The 12,097-nt window shown below is 41.6% G+C and overlaps 1 protein-coding gene across 1 annotated transcript; it reads left to right on the top strand.

Annotated features, from left to right (window-relative positions):
* The first annotated feature begins 6,732 nt into the window (after positions 1–6,732).
* On the top strand, positions 6,733–8,908 carry LOC144691561 (mid1-interacting protein 1-B-like). Its single transcript, XM_078559758.1, has one exon. The coding sequence runs from the start codon at positions 7,030–7,032 to the stop codon at positions 7,492–7,494; it is 465 nt and encodes a 154-aa protein (XP_078415884.1). The 5' UTR covers positions 6,733–7,029; the 3' UTR covers positions 7,495–8,908.
* The last annotated feature ends 3,189 nt before the right edge of the window (positions 8,909–12,097 follow it).

The raw sequence follows: 12,097 nt of genomic DNA, 5'->3' as shown, positions 1-12,097 counted from the left end.
TTTGGGTGAGATACGATCAAAGAAAAATTAAAGTAAGAAATTGGGCACGGAGTGGCAAACCGACACTGATTGCCACTCTGAGGAAGTTCAGATTGCCACTCTGAGGAAGTTTTCTTCAATCCTATCTCAACCAACTTTCTGGGGGAGGGGAGGATCAGAGGTCAGGGGCTGGATCGGAGGTCGTGAGGGGTTTGGGCCTTGGGATGGGTCGGGCCTCGGTGAGGCGGAGGGCCCAGGTCAGGTTGGGTCTGGAGGGGTGGCCGGTGGGGTGGTGTTGGGCCTTGTTTGGGGAGGGGTCGGACCTCAGGTCAGGTCAGGCTTAATGGGGGGGGTGTGGGGTCGGGCCGGCTATGCGTGGGCTGTCGGGCCTTCGAGGGGGCATGGGTTGGGGCTCATGGGCTGGGGTGAGGATGTTGGGCCTCGTGGTTGGGGCGATGGGTCGGGCCTCAGATCGACTCGGGCCTGGGGCATTGGGGTTGGATGGTGTTGGACCTCGGGGTTGGGTGGGGTCGGGCCTTGGGGGGCTGGTGGTGAGAGTTGGGCCCACCAGGATGAGCGGAGGAGTCCCATGCAGGTGGGAGGAATTCCATTGGGGGGTAGTTCGGGTGTCAGGGGAGTCCTGTGGGTGTGGTAGTTGGCAGGGAGGTGCGGGGGGGGGGGGGTGGAGGGAGTGCCTTGGGGGGGGAGTCCTGCGTGGTGGGTGAGGGGTCTGTCTGGGTTTGTACAATAGTTACCCAGAAGTTAGAACTGGTTTAAATCCTTCTAACCTTTTCTGGGTAACTATTGGTGTAACCCATTTGGAACCACCTCACGGCTGTGATTTATATCGCATTTTCGGATGGTTCCCAGTGCAGGGCAATTGCCCAGGGGAGCTTTGCACCTCTGTGCAATTGCCACACAAACTTTACCTGGGAATGTCCGAAGGGGATTTCCCATTGCACCAATACGATGCTGGGGAGCTTGGAAGTTACAGCCCAATGTTTTGCATCCAATATGACTCTTCTTTGAAACCCATATTCATCAATTCTGAAGAAGAGTCATATGGACTCGAAACATTAACTCTGTTTCTCTCTCCACAAATGTTGCCAGACCTGCTGAGTTTTCCAGCACTTTCTGTTTTTATTTCATATTTCAAGCATCCGTGGTGTTTTGCTTTTATTAAATGTAGAACTGGATTGTATGCTTATTTCTAATATCTGCTAAGTGTTGGTGCACTTCATCATAATGGGTAACCAGGGTTCCACCATTGATTAAATGTGCTTCTCTGAAAATAAATCCATAATTGCTCCCCTCCCCATTCATTTCTTGAGGCTTATTCTGTTAATTGAGAATTCCATAGAGAGCTTCAATGTAAGTGATCATAGAAAATGCAAAAAAGCACCCACCATTTTTGATTGTCTTTGGTACAAATTTAATTTTTTTAAACTTTGCACTATCTGTAAGAAGTCATTCACAATCTCAGGAATCAAAATATTGATTAACAACGTGTAGTCAGGTGACATAGCCCATGTTCATCTGTAGGAACTTGAAATACAAAGAATTCAATGTGTTCAATGTGACTGGGTCCATATGTTTCCATTTTAAATAATAGATTTTATTTTTTGTTTTGCTTTATTATAATTGATGTTCCAGGAAAAATGTTGTACCATGGTTTTAAAAGGAAAGAAGTGTTGCCAGTTGAATTGGACACATTGAAATCTACGTATTGATTAAATTTATTCAAGGCATAAACAGGTTTGATGGCAAAGTGGAGTTGAGACCACAACCAGATCAGCTATGATCTTACTGAATGGTGGAGCAGGCTGGGAGGGCTGAATGGTCTACTCCTGCTCCTAAGTCCTATGTTTCTCTATACTTATTTTGATTTACTACAAACTTCTAGTGAGCTACCCTGCAGAGTTAATCAAAATGTCACTTATGCCAGGCAAACTCTAGACCATCATTTATCTATGAGCTTGAAACTGGTTTTGATTTTGAACCAAAGAAGGAAAATTGAGATTAAAGTAGGCATTTGTTTTCCAATTGTCTTATGAATGGCTTTACTGGATGTGGCATTGTTTCTATATAACTACATGTGCAAGCTGGTGAATCCACTGTTGTTTTAAAGTTGCTGTTTATAACTACTTAGGTGGTTACACTACCCTCCCAAAGGCTGGAGAAGGTTTTTACAAGTCAGTCAGTCACAAAATCACTCAGCTGGCTTAAATGGGGTCATAATGGTTATTACCAACCTAGCTATTGGTGTAATTGGCAATTGGAATTCTAACTATAGCAGATGTATTTAAACAAAAATATTCAGCCAAAGCTTAAAGCAATGATTATTTTAAAAAATTCTTTAGTCAGTCCATGTACCAATGGTCATCCATCTCTTTATTTCATGATTGTTGTATATTAGCCATGCCCTACTAATGTTATAATTATCAAAAACCAACATTTAAGCCAACTTAAATAGCAGCTAGTAGAACTGTATAAGGACTGCATGCAACAGTTGTTTGCAGATAGAAATCCTACTGTATAGGGCAAAGCATTACCAGGCACTGGAATTGGTTAATCATGGTAATGAATTATAACTGTTCACACAAATCTTCCATGCAGTTACAAAATTTATAATGCAGTCATAACCATGGTCACAATAATAAAAATAAAACAGTTGCTTTTACAACTTGTGTAAAAAAAAACTGGGTCTCCCCCTTCTTGCAATGGATGATAAAACTACTCTTAACAATAAATTAGAATTAGAAGACTTAACTAAAGCATAGAAAACTTGAATATTCAATCTATTGTAAAAATGGAGTGAAATGTTTTTGTATACATTAGTTGTTAACATTCTTCATACACACCAAAATATAGATTTATGATGCTGAGGTATCACATTTTTGATGGACTTTCTCATTTCTTTCTTTTAAATGCACAGCTTTTGTTTTTTATGAAATTATATATGAACATGTGGAGGGAACTGAACACTCAACTGTCACTCAAGTGACAGAAATCATCCCAGAATTGAGCTGGGGCCAATGACCCCACAGGGGGCTTAACTAGCCCTATGGAGGAGGGTTTAGACTAATTTGGCAGGTGGAGGGGCACCAACACCATGGCAGCAGAGAGAGGAGACAAGGTGCATAGAAAAGTAGAAGAGACAAAAAACAATGGAACAAAAAATAGTGTGCAGGAATTAGATGGAGGAAAAGAGCGAAGCCAACTAGCATGGTATTGGAATGCATGTGTGAAGAGCATCACAAATAAATTTGACGAGTTACAGATGCAAGCTGCCACTTAGGATTATGATATAACTCCTATAATAGACACCGGGCTTAAACATGGGAAGAAATGGGAACTACACATTCCTGGCTATATTCAAGAGAGAGAGGGATGAAAGACAGGAGGCAGTGACAGTATTGATCATGGATAATAGAGTTCTAAAGAGAGACAATATACTAGAGGGTTCAAAGACTAAATCTATTTGTTTAGAGTTAAGAAACAAAAGCAGCTGTTACATTGCTGGGAATTTACCATAGACCCCCAAATGTTGAGAAGGAGATAGAGGAGCAACTCTGTAGGCAAAATTTTAGAAAAATGTAAAAATAATTGAGCACTAATAGCAGGGGACTTCAATTACCCAAATATGAACTGATGAAAAAAAAGAGTAAAAAGCAAAGTGGGTGAAGAATTCCAAAAATGTGTATAGGAGAACCTCATTAATCAGTATGCTTCCAGCCCAAGAAGGAAGGAAGCAGTCCTGGATTTAGCTCTAGGGAATGAAGTAGGCCAAGTGGAGTGTGCTGCAGTGGAAGAACATCTGGACAATGGTGATCATAATATAATTAGGTTTAAATTAGTTAGGGAAAGCAATAAAGAAAGATCAAAGACAAAAGTAGTCAACTTAGAGCAAATTTCAGTAATTTGAGAAAGAGTCTAGCACAGATGGAGTAGAAACAAAGATTTACCAGGAAAACTGTAAATGAGCAATGACAGGCCTTCAAGCATATTCCCACAATGAGGAAAGGTGGGGCATCTAAAGCTAGAGCTCCCTGATGACAAAGGAAATAGAGATTAAAATAAAATGGAAAAAGGCCCATGACAAATGTCAGGTACAGAATATAGTAGAAAACTAGTCAGGATGCAGAGTTCAGAGGAGAATTGAAAAAGAATGTAAGAAGGGCTGAGAGAGAGTATGAGAAAAGATTAGCAGGTGATATAAAAGAGAATCCCAAAATATTTTATAAACAAATAAGAAGTAAAAGGATAGTGAAAGGAATGGTGGAGCCAATTAGGGGCAAAAACGGAAATCTTCTTGTGGGGCAAGGGAAATGTTTGTGGGACTGAATAAATATTTTGCATCTGTCTTCACAAACAATGAGGATGAAGTTAATGTCACAGTAGAGGAATGGAGAATAGAGATACTAGGTAGGATAAAAAAATAGGTATAAAGGAGTTGCTAAATAGATTGGCAGGAGGAATACTCACTAATGCCACAACAGGGCAAAGAGCATGCTCCAAGGCTCTCAATGCAGCACATGAGGCCTTGGTGTAGGAGGCGGAAAGGAAGAAAGACATCCTGAATCCACAAGCAAACAGAAGGCCATCCAAACAAATTTTGATACGGTAATGGGTGCAGATGGCCATTGCAGTCAATGCCAGGAGTGTACCCCGAAAACTAGTGGGAGTATATGCAGTGCCATGAAAAGTCAAATGACATGAGCAATCAAATTCAGTGAATGCATCTTTAGATGCCAAATCCTTCCAACTGTTGCAGCATTAGTGAGTGTTCTTTCTGCTTGGCTTACACATAAGGTATGGCATCAGTGCAAAGCAATATAGAGGGGAAGACACCTGTAAAACTGTATCCAAGCATGACTCAGAATTTTCAGCTGAGGATAAGAAGAAATTGGAGAAGAAGAAGTTTTTCTTTTATTTTAGCATCTTAAAATTAGTAATAAGAAATTATTCTTCATCCAAAGAATGACCAAAATGTGGAAAAAGCTTGCAGGTAGAGTAATGGTGGCAAAAACTGTGAAACCATGTAAGAATCAATGAAATGCTACAATGCAGGATGGAGACAGATGTATGATCTCTCCAGAAGAATGAATTAAGAGGGACCAAATGACCTTCCCAATCCTGAACTCATGAACTTGTGAATATACTATCACAATTGAGAAATTCTTGTGATATGGTCTGTGTTTGCTTTGTCCAATCCATATTTACATGAATGGTAATTGCATACTGTTTTCAGCAACTTCTGTTTGTAAATGTTTAATGCTATCTCTGTTCAACAGTTAACATTACAATCAGTTATCTCAATTGGTCTCAAGCATGACTCATATTGACAGAGTTGTGTGAAAGGGAAACCTACCTACTGCACACTGAACAACAGCATTTATAGGTTAAATGTATTTCACCCTGCCATCAATCCACCTACTTACTCCTGATCTGATGAACGCTTCCCTGAACCAGTTACTGAAAATGAGAGCAAGCTGGGAAATAAGTCACCACAGGCTGTGCTACCTCTAATATAAATAAGTGAAGTATTTAGAATTTGCACAGAATGAATTTCTTCTGACAGATATTCAGGATTTTTTTGCCTACTCAGTAACATAGCAGTTTGAATAGTAACAAACACACCATGGTCAGATGTATCACAAAATTGATTCTTCTGGTTGCCATGACCATGGAAAGGCTTAGAAAAATGTATTAGGCTGCCAACAGCCAAGTTGCTGATTTTATTATAGTCTTAAACATGCCCTAGTTCAACAAGTGCTCACAATGAATTACTGTCTTGATAGGCCATTAATTTGTTTTCAGGAGCTGAAAAGTCATCCCCCACATCAACCACGTTTCTCACCTATGAAAAAATCTATTTTAATGTCGCTATATTTTTTCATGTTTGCACACAGCAGTGTCCTAGTGGTTGACCTTCAATTCCTGGAGGCTCCAGGCCAATCCTGGAGGGTTGGCAACCCTAATCCACAACATTCTGACTTCAGAGGTGAGAGTGGTACCAACTGAGCACGGCTGAACAGAAAGAAAAAGTAAGCTGAAGCTAAATGTCTAAAAATAAATTACTTAAAGAAAATCTCTGATAACCAAGGGTTAGATGACATTCTGCAAAGAGCGGGGGTTTCCTACCACTAATCTTCCAGTAACTTAATTTTACGTTGAATGAAAATACAAAAAATGCCCTGTGAGATGTGATTCCCTTTCTGCCGTAAATGTCCAATTTTAATAAAATCCGTGCAATCTATGCAGGACAACATTCCGTTCTTGCAATACGCTCAATGTTTCCCCCTCCCATATTGAACACAGCAACCCTTCATTGGATGGAAGATTTGAAGACAATTCACTAGTACAAAATTTGGAATAAAATAGCTCGAAAATAATAAAAACGGCAACACAATGTTAATTGGCGTTAATGAGATGCTGCTTTGAAACATGTCATTTTTGGCCACCAGCAGCAGCTCCCATTCACAAGCTGTCCTTGTCAATCAAAATGAAGGCGCAGGCTGTTGCCAGGGTTTTTAGTGACGTATGGCCAAGGGCCATTGGCTGTGTTTTTTTTAAGCGGGGTTTATTAGCATATTGACCTCACAAAGGGCCCGCTACGCCATTGGTCTGCAGCGAGAGGGTGAGGTTTGACGTCATGATGCCGGCGGCGTCCTGATTTGTTGCCAGGAAATGGGGCGTATCCCGGAGAGCTCGCAAGGGTCTGTTCTGCACTCGGAGCCGGCCATTCACTAACTCACTCCATGGCAATGGGAGCATGAAAGCAGCCGCAGAACGGCCCGGAAACAAGAAGGGAGGCGCTTATTATATTTGGGTCAGTGCCCAGCGTCCAAGTCATCTTACGACAGTTTCCATCTTGCTTTGCAACGAATAAAAAGCGTTGCCAAGTAACACCTTTCTAAGTCCGCTGAGGAAGTGAGCTGGTTTGCAGTGCGAAGATCAGGTCAGCACTGCGGGAGCAAAGTTACTGCAAAGCTCCAGTTTGAAGGATTCCATCTAAGAAGGGCGAAAGCAAACACCGCGTTAAGGAAGATGATGCAAATTATGGATACTTACAACCAGAAGCACTCCCTGTTCAACGCTATGAACAAGTTTATCGGTGCGGTCAATAACATGGACCAGACGGTAATGGTGCCCAGCCTATTGCGAGATGTCCCTCTGGAAGATGAAGGCAAGAGCGAAGTCAACGGCGTTTCCAGCACCGGAGCGTCTAACTATTACTCTGATAAGCGGGATATGTACAACTACTACGTCTTACTGAAATCCATCAAGAACGACATAGAGTGGGGTGTGGTGCAACTGGACGATAGGAAGAAAGATAAAGCCGCCACCATGGACATCAGGGTGGACGAGGCGGAAGGAGAAGAAGACTTGCAGAAACAATTCCACTATCATCTAAATGGATTATACACCGTCCTGTCAAAACTGACCAGAAAAGCGAACACTCTAACTAACCGCTACAAACAGGAAATCGGTTTCGGCAGCTGGGGACATTGAGCACAGATCAAGTTACCAGTACTAATGAAGTTAAGCCAAGCCAAGCCTAACTGAAGTTGCAAGGTTATTTTCTGCTCTGCTCCAAAAACGGATTTAACTTGATCACTTAATAAGCCCTTTTCTGTGTTTTCGTCTTATTGCTGGGAGAAGGGAAGGCTTTGTAGGACGTGCTTGAGAAATAAAACTTTCATGGAACTGAAGCGTGGTTATGAGCGGCAGTGCCGGTGGAAATTACATCATTTTACTTTGCACTACTTTGTACTATATATGTGATGTATAAAATTGTAACGTGTCTTGTAAACCGTTTACTCATTTTTATAAGCGCACAAAATAGACGCGTTTCTTTTACAATCTCTGGTACATGAGTTTGTAAAATACGCTTCTGAAGAGGGCTTTAAGATCCCTGACGAAATGAGGCTATTGAAAGGGCCAATGAAATGACTGAGAGCTGCATAGTTACTCGCGTGTGTTAAGTTGCTGCGTGGAACCGACTGAATTTCTGCTAAAAGATAATGACGAGGTTCCTTACTATCATCAACCTATTTTTCTTATTTTAAACCCTACTTTTTGTACAGGGTGGTATATTAAACCTATATGTTAAAAATAAAGGAAAAATAGTGAGATTTTCACGAGCTTGTGGTAAATTTGAAATTCACAAGTAGAAGAGGTCGATCATGAAAAACTGGTGAAACGTATCTGACGGGTAGAGTTAAGCCTGTTTTCTTTTGGAACCAAGTCAAGCATTGAAGCTTTTAATTCGGTTTGGGAAGAGTATATAATTTCTCTTATTACTCAGCACCAGCTACAGAAAGCCTGTCCACAGAAACTTGTGCAATGTGCGGTCCGATTAAAGGCGGTCTTGAGTGGATTGTTTCAGGTTGTGGAAGCATTTGTCAGTCCTGCCGCATTCTTTCCCCGCCTTTTTACAACTGCGAGAAATCCTTGCCCGGGCTGCTCCATGACTATTAGCTTCCTCTTGTCTGTAAACCATACATCCCACAGCAAAAGCTTGGATTTTGCCTCCTTGCACTGATCATTAGTTGACTTGAGCCTGGAGCTTTGATTATATTGCGTTGCATCTGTTATTACAAAATCCTACCGAATTGGGTGGATGTGATTTTGTTCAAATGAAGGACCCTAAGGGAAACAATGCGCCCGCAGATCAGGGTGCGTCAGACACAAATATAAGCGGAAGCATTTAAGATAATTTTAAAAGAACTATCCTTGAAAAAACATGCAAGATAATTGATCTAATGACACAACGAGGAAAGGCTTATACGGAATGTTACAATTTTAAGTTTCAGCACAGCTTGTGTGTTTGTGTATATATATAGGAAATAAAGATGTAAAGTTCAAAATATGTATTTGGAATAGTTGTACGTCAAAACTCTGGCACCATTAAAGATGGGCAGTATATGGGAGCTTGTTAGTTCATAATATACGAAGTGCCTGAATTTGCTGTGCAAAACGTGTTACAAAGAGGACTCGAAACCAGGCTACAATTTTCAATGCCGATAATCGTTTTAAAAAAAAAACGTTTTTCTGGTAAGCTTAAATTATGATAAATTTCGGATTTTTTATTAACAGAATAAATAATTGCATTTCGTGATTGGATTATGCAGTCGTCCTACAAATGGATGGCACGCCAGCATTAAACGTCTTCTCTCCATTCCTAACTCCACCCCATCCTCTCCTCCATTGACGGCTATATCTTCAACCGCCCAACCCCCATGATTGGAATTCCTGCTCTAAATCTCTCTACCGCCCCCTCATTCTCTCTCGCGTTAAAATCCACCTCTTTAAAGACCACCATTTCTGGCCAGCTTCCGCCCTCAATATCTTAATCCTGGTTCTCTCAAAGGACAACATTTTAGCTCTATGACCTTTCATCAGAACTGGAGAATGTTAACCCTATGTTTCCCTTTCCACGGATGCCTTTTCTAATGAACCCAAAGGCCACGGCCATCGGGGGGGAAAAGTGAAACTAATAAAGAACTTGAGTAAAATAAAGGAATGGAAATGTATGAACTCTATCCGCATTATCCACTGTGTTTCTGTTTTTATTTCGGATTTGTGGCATCTTTATTTTTTGTTTCCTCCTTTTGTTTGGTTTAATTTTTAGATTACGTTTTGTGAAATGCTCTGGAATATTCTTAGTTAAAGATGTTTTTCAACAAGCTGTTGAAAGCTAATCTACGCTTTCTGGACTATAGACTAATTTTTGCAATAGGATTGAAATTAAATATTCAGAAAATTGTTCCATTGTTTTAATTGAAATCTAGTAAATTAATAATGAGTTTATAGTACTCTCATCTGATTCAGAATGGTTTGAGCTCTACAATAAGTTTGAGCTAATAATGCTTTAGTGCATTTTGTTGCATTGGTAGATATCCTGCCTTTCAGATCTGATGTTAAACCATAGGCTGGATTTTAGGGCCCTCTGATGGCATGTTTGAGGGGCAGGGGGAAAGGAATGCTGGTAAAATGCAGTGTGTGGCCCACCTACTGCTTTCCTGTCTGTCAGAAGCCTATCTCCCATTTTATTGTGGATGGTGGAGACGTCAGGCCTGCCTTTGGACCTATTGAGACCCTTAAGGGGTGACTTAAGTGCCTCACCCTGTCTCCATTGCTATTTTACCCATGGCAGGGGGAGGCCCAGGCCAAGTGGGTAGCCAGGCAAGTTTTACTGGGCACACTGATGTCAGGCAGGGAAGGGAGGGGGTTTCCTGTGCCCATCAGAGGAATTTCTGCCCTCACCCAGGCCATAACCCTTGGTCATAATCCTTTCCCAACCCCCCCTGCCAGCCTTTCAAACCTGGTACCCCACCTCCCTTACCCTCACTTGGGGCCTGTCAGCCAGGCCCCAGTAATACCCCAGGTTTACCTGAAATCCCACTTCCATAACCACCTCTTCCAGGGTGACCTACTCTGGGGGAAAAAAGTGCTAACAAGACCTTGAGAGCAGGGCTGGGGATGCTGGTGAGACCATGATGGGGGAAGAGGACCTGAGGCCATGCAACCTGCTCTGATTTTAATGCTGCTAGCTCGGACCACCACTCTGCATCCATAGGACAATTGGGAACAGACACCATCAACCTTTATGCATCCAATGCATGTGCAGTACGATGCCTGTAGTATAAATCAGAACAGAACATGTCCCAGAAAGGTCTGACCCAGGATGAGAGGCCAAATTACGGAACAGTCCAGGAAAATCATGGATGGTTGGTCACCCTGCCCTCTTCTTTGGAGTTTGGTTGTAATCCCCACAGTGGCCACCGCTCAAACCTGGCACTTCTGGGATGACAGAGCATTCTGCCAATCAGCCTCTTTGGAGAGAAAGACAGAGTTAACATTTCGAGTCTCTGAAAAAGAGTCATACGGACTCGACACATTAACAGTCTTTCTCCAGATGCTGTCAGACCTGAGTTTTTCCAGCATTATTTGTTTTTGTTTCAGATTTCCAGCATCCGCTGTATTTTGCCTTTATATTCCGCCAATCAGATGTGCAAGCAACTCCCTAAGGTGGGCTTTCCTCCCCAGCTAGAGGCAGAAGTCCCACCCTTAACCAATTAATGCCCTGCTGAGTGTAATATGGCTGGTGGTTAAGCCAGCATTTTCTGTGGGCTGTTTTTTAGCTAGAGGAACATGGTACCCAGTAAAATCCAGCACCTAAACGTACATTGATGACACCCAGCTCTATCTTGCCATCACCTCTCCTGACCTTCTACCGTGTTAGACTGCTTGTCCAGCATTCAGTCCCGAACCAAATTTTCATCCAATTAAACACAACACACGTTGAATTTGGAAACCAAAAACAATTAGTAAGAGGGAAAATAAACTGTAACTGGTCCCTCGAGTATCTGAGCTTCAGACTTAGGCTAACAATGCATATTGTGGGAATGTTGCATTATTAGGGAAGTCCTATTCTTAAGGGGGCAACTACTTGTTCCACTGGTGATTAGAGACAGAATGACACTGCTCAATGAAGATCAAGAAGTTATCCTGACATTGTGGTCAGCATTCTTCTTTCAACCAATAACCGGCAAATTCTAAATTCTAAAAAAAGCAGTCACATTTTCTTGTATAAAAAGCCACTAAGTTTCAAAATATCCATTGCCTATGAAATGTTTTAGATACTTGTAAAAAGGTGCAGTATGCAAAAACACAGAAATTTGTAACACAAGAATAGACTATTTACGCCTGTGTCTTCAGCTGTCTAGGCCTTAAGCTCTGGAATTCTCTCCCAAAGCCTCTCTGCCTCTTCCTCTTTTTACTCCTCCTTTGAAATGCTCCTTTAAACCTACCTCCTTGACCAAGTTTTTTTTAGTCACTTGTCTTGATATCTCCTTTGTCTTGGTGTCAGTTTTTAGCTGATTATGCTGCTGTGGTGTGCCTTGGGATGTTTTACTATGTGAAACACTGTATATTAGGAGGGATACTGGAGCAGAGACCCAAGTGTTCACATAGTCAAATTTTTGAAGGTGGCAGAACAAGTTGATATGGCTGTTAAAACAATGGACAAAACCCTTGGCTTTATAAATAGGCATAGAATACAAAAGCAAGAAAGTTATGCTACCCCTTAAAGAATTAGGACTGGAGTGTC

Source organism: Cetorhinus maximus, chromosome 16, assembly GCF_964194155.1.
Source record: "Cetorhinus maximus chromosome 16, sCetMax3.hap1.1, whole genome shotgun sequence".
NCBI lineage: Eukaryota > Metazoa > Chordata > Chondrichthyes > Lamniformes > Cetorhinidae > Cetorhinus > Cetorhinus maximus.
The sequence above is the reverse complement of the archived record's forward strand: the minus strand, read 5'-3'. Positions and strand labels throughout refer to the sequence as shown.

Coding starts and splice junctions, on each gene's coding strand:
- LOC144691561 (XM_078559758.1), top strand. CDS start 7,030: ATGATGCAAATTATGGATACTTACAACCAGAAGCACTCCCTGTTCAAC.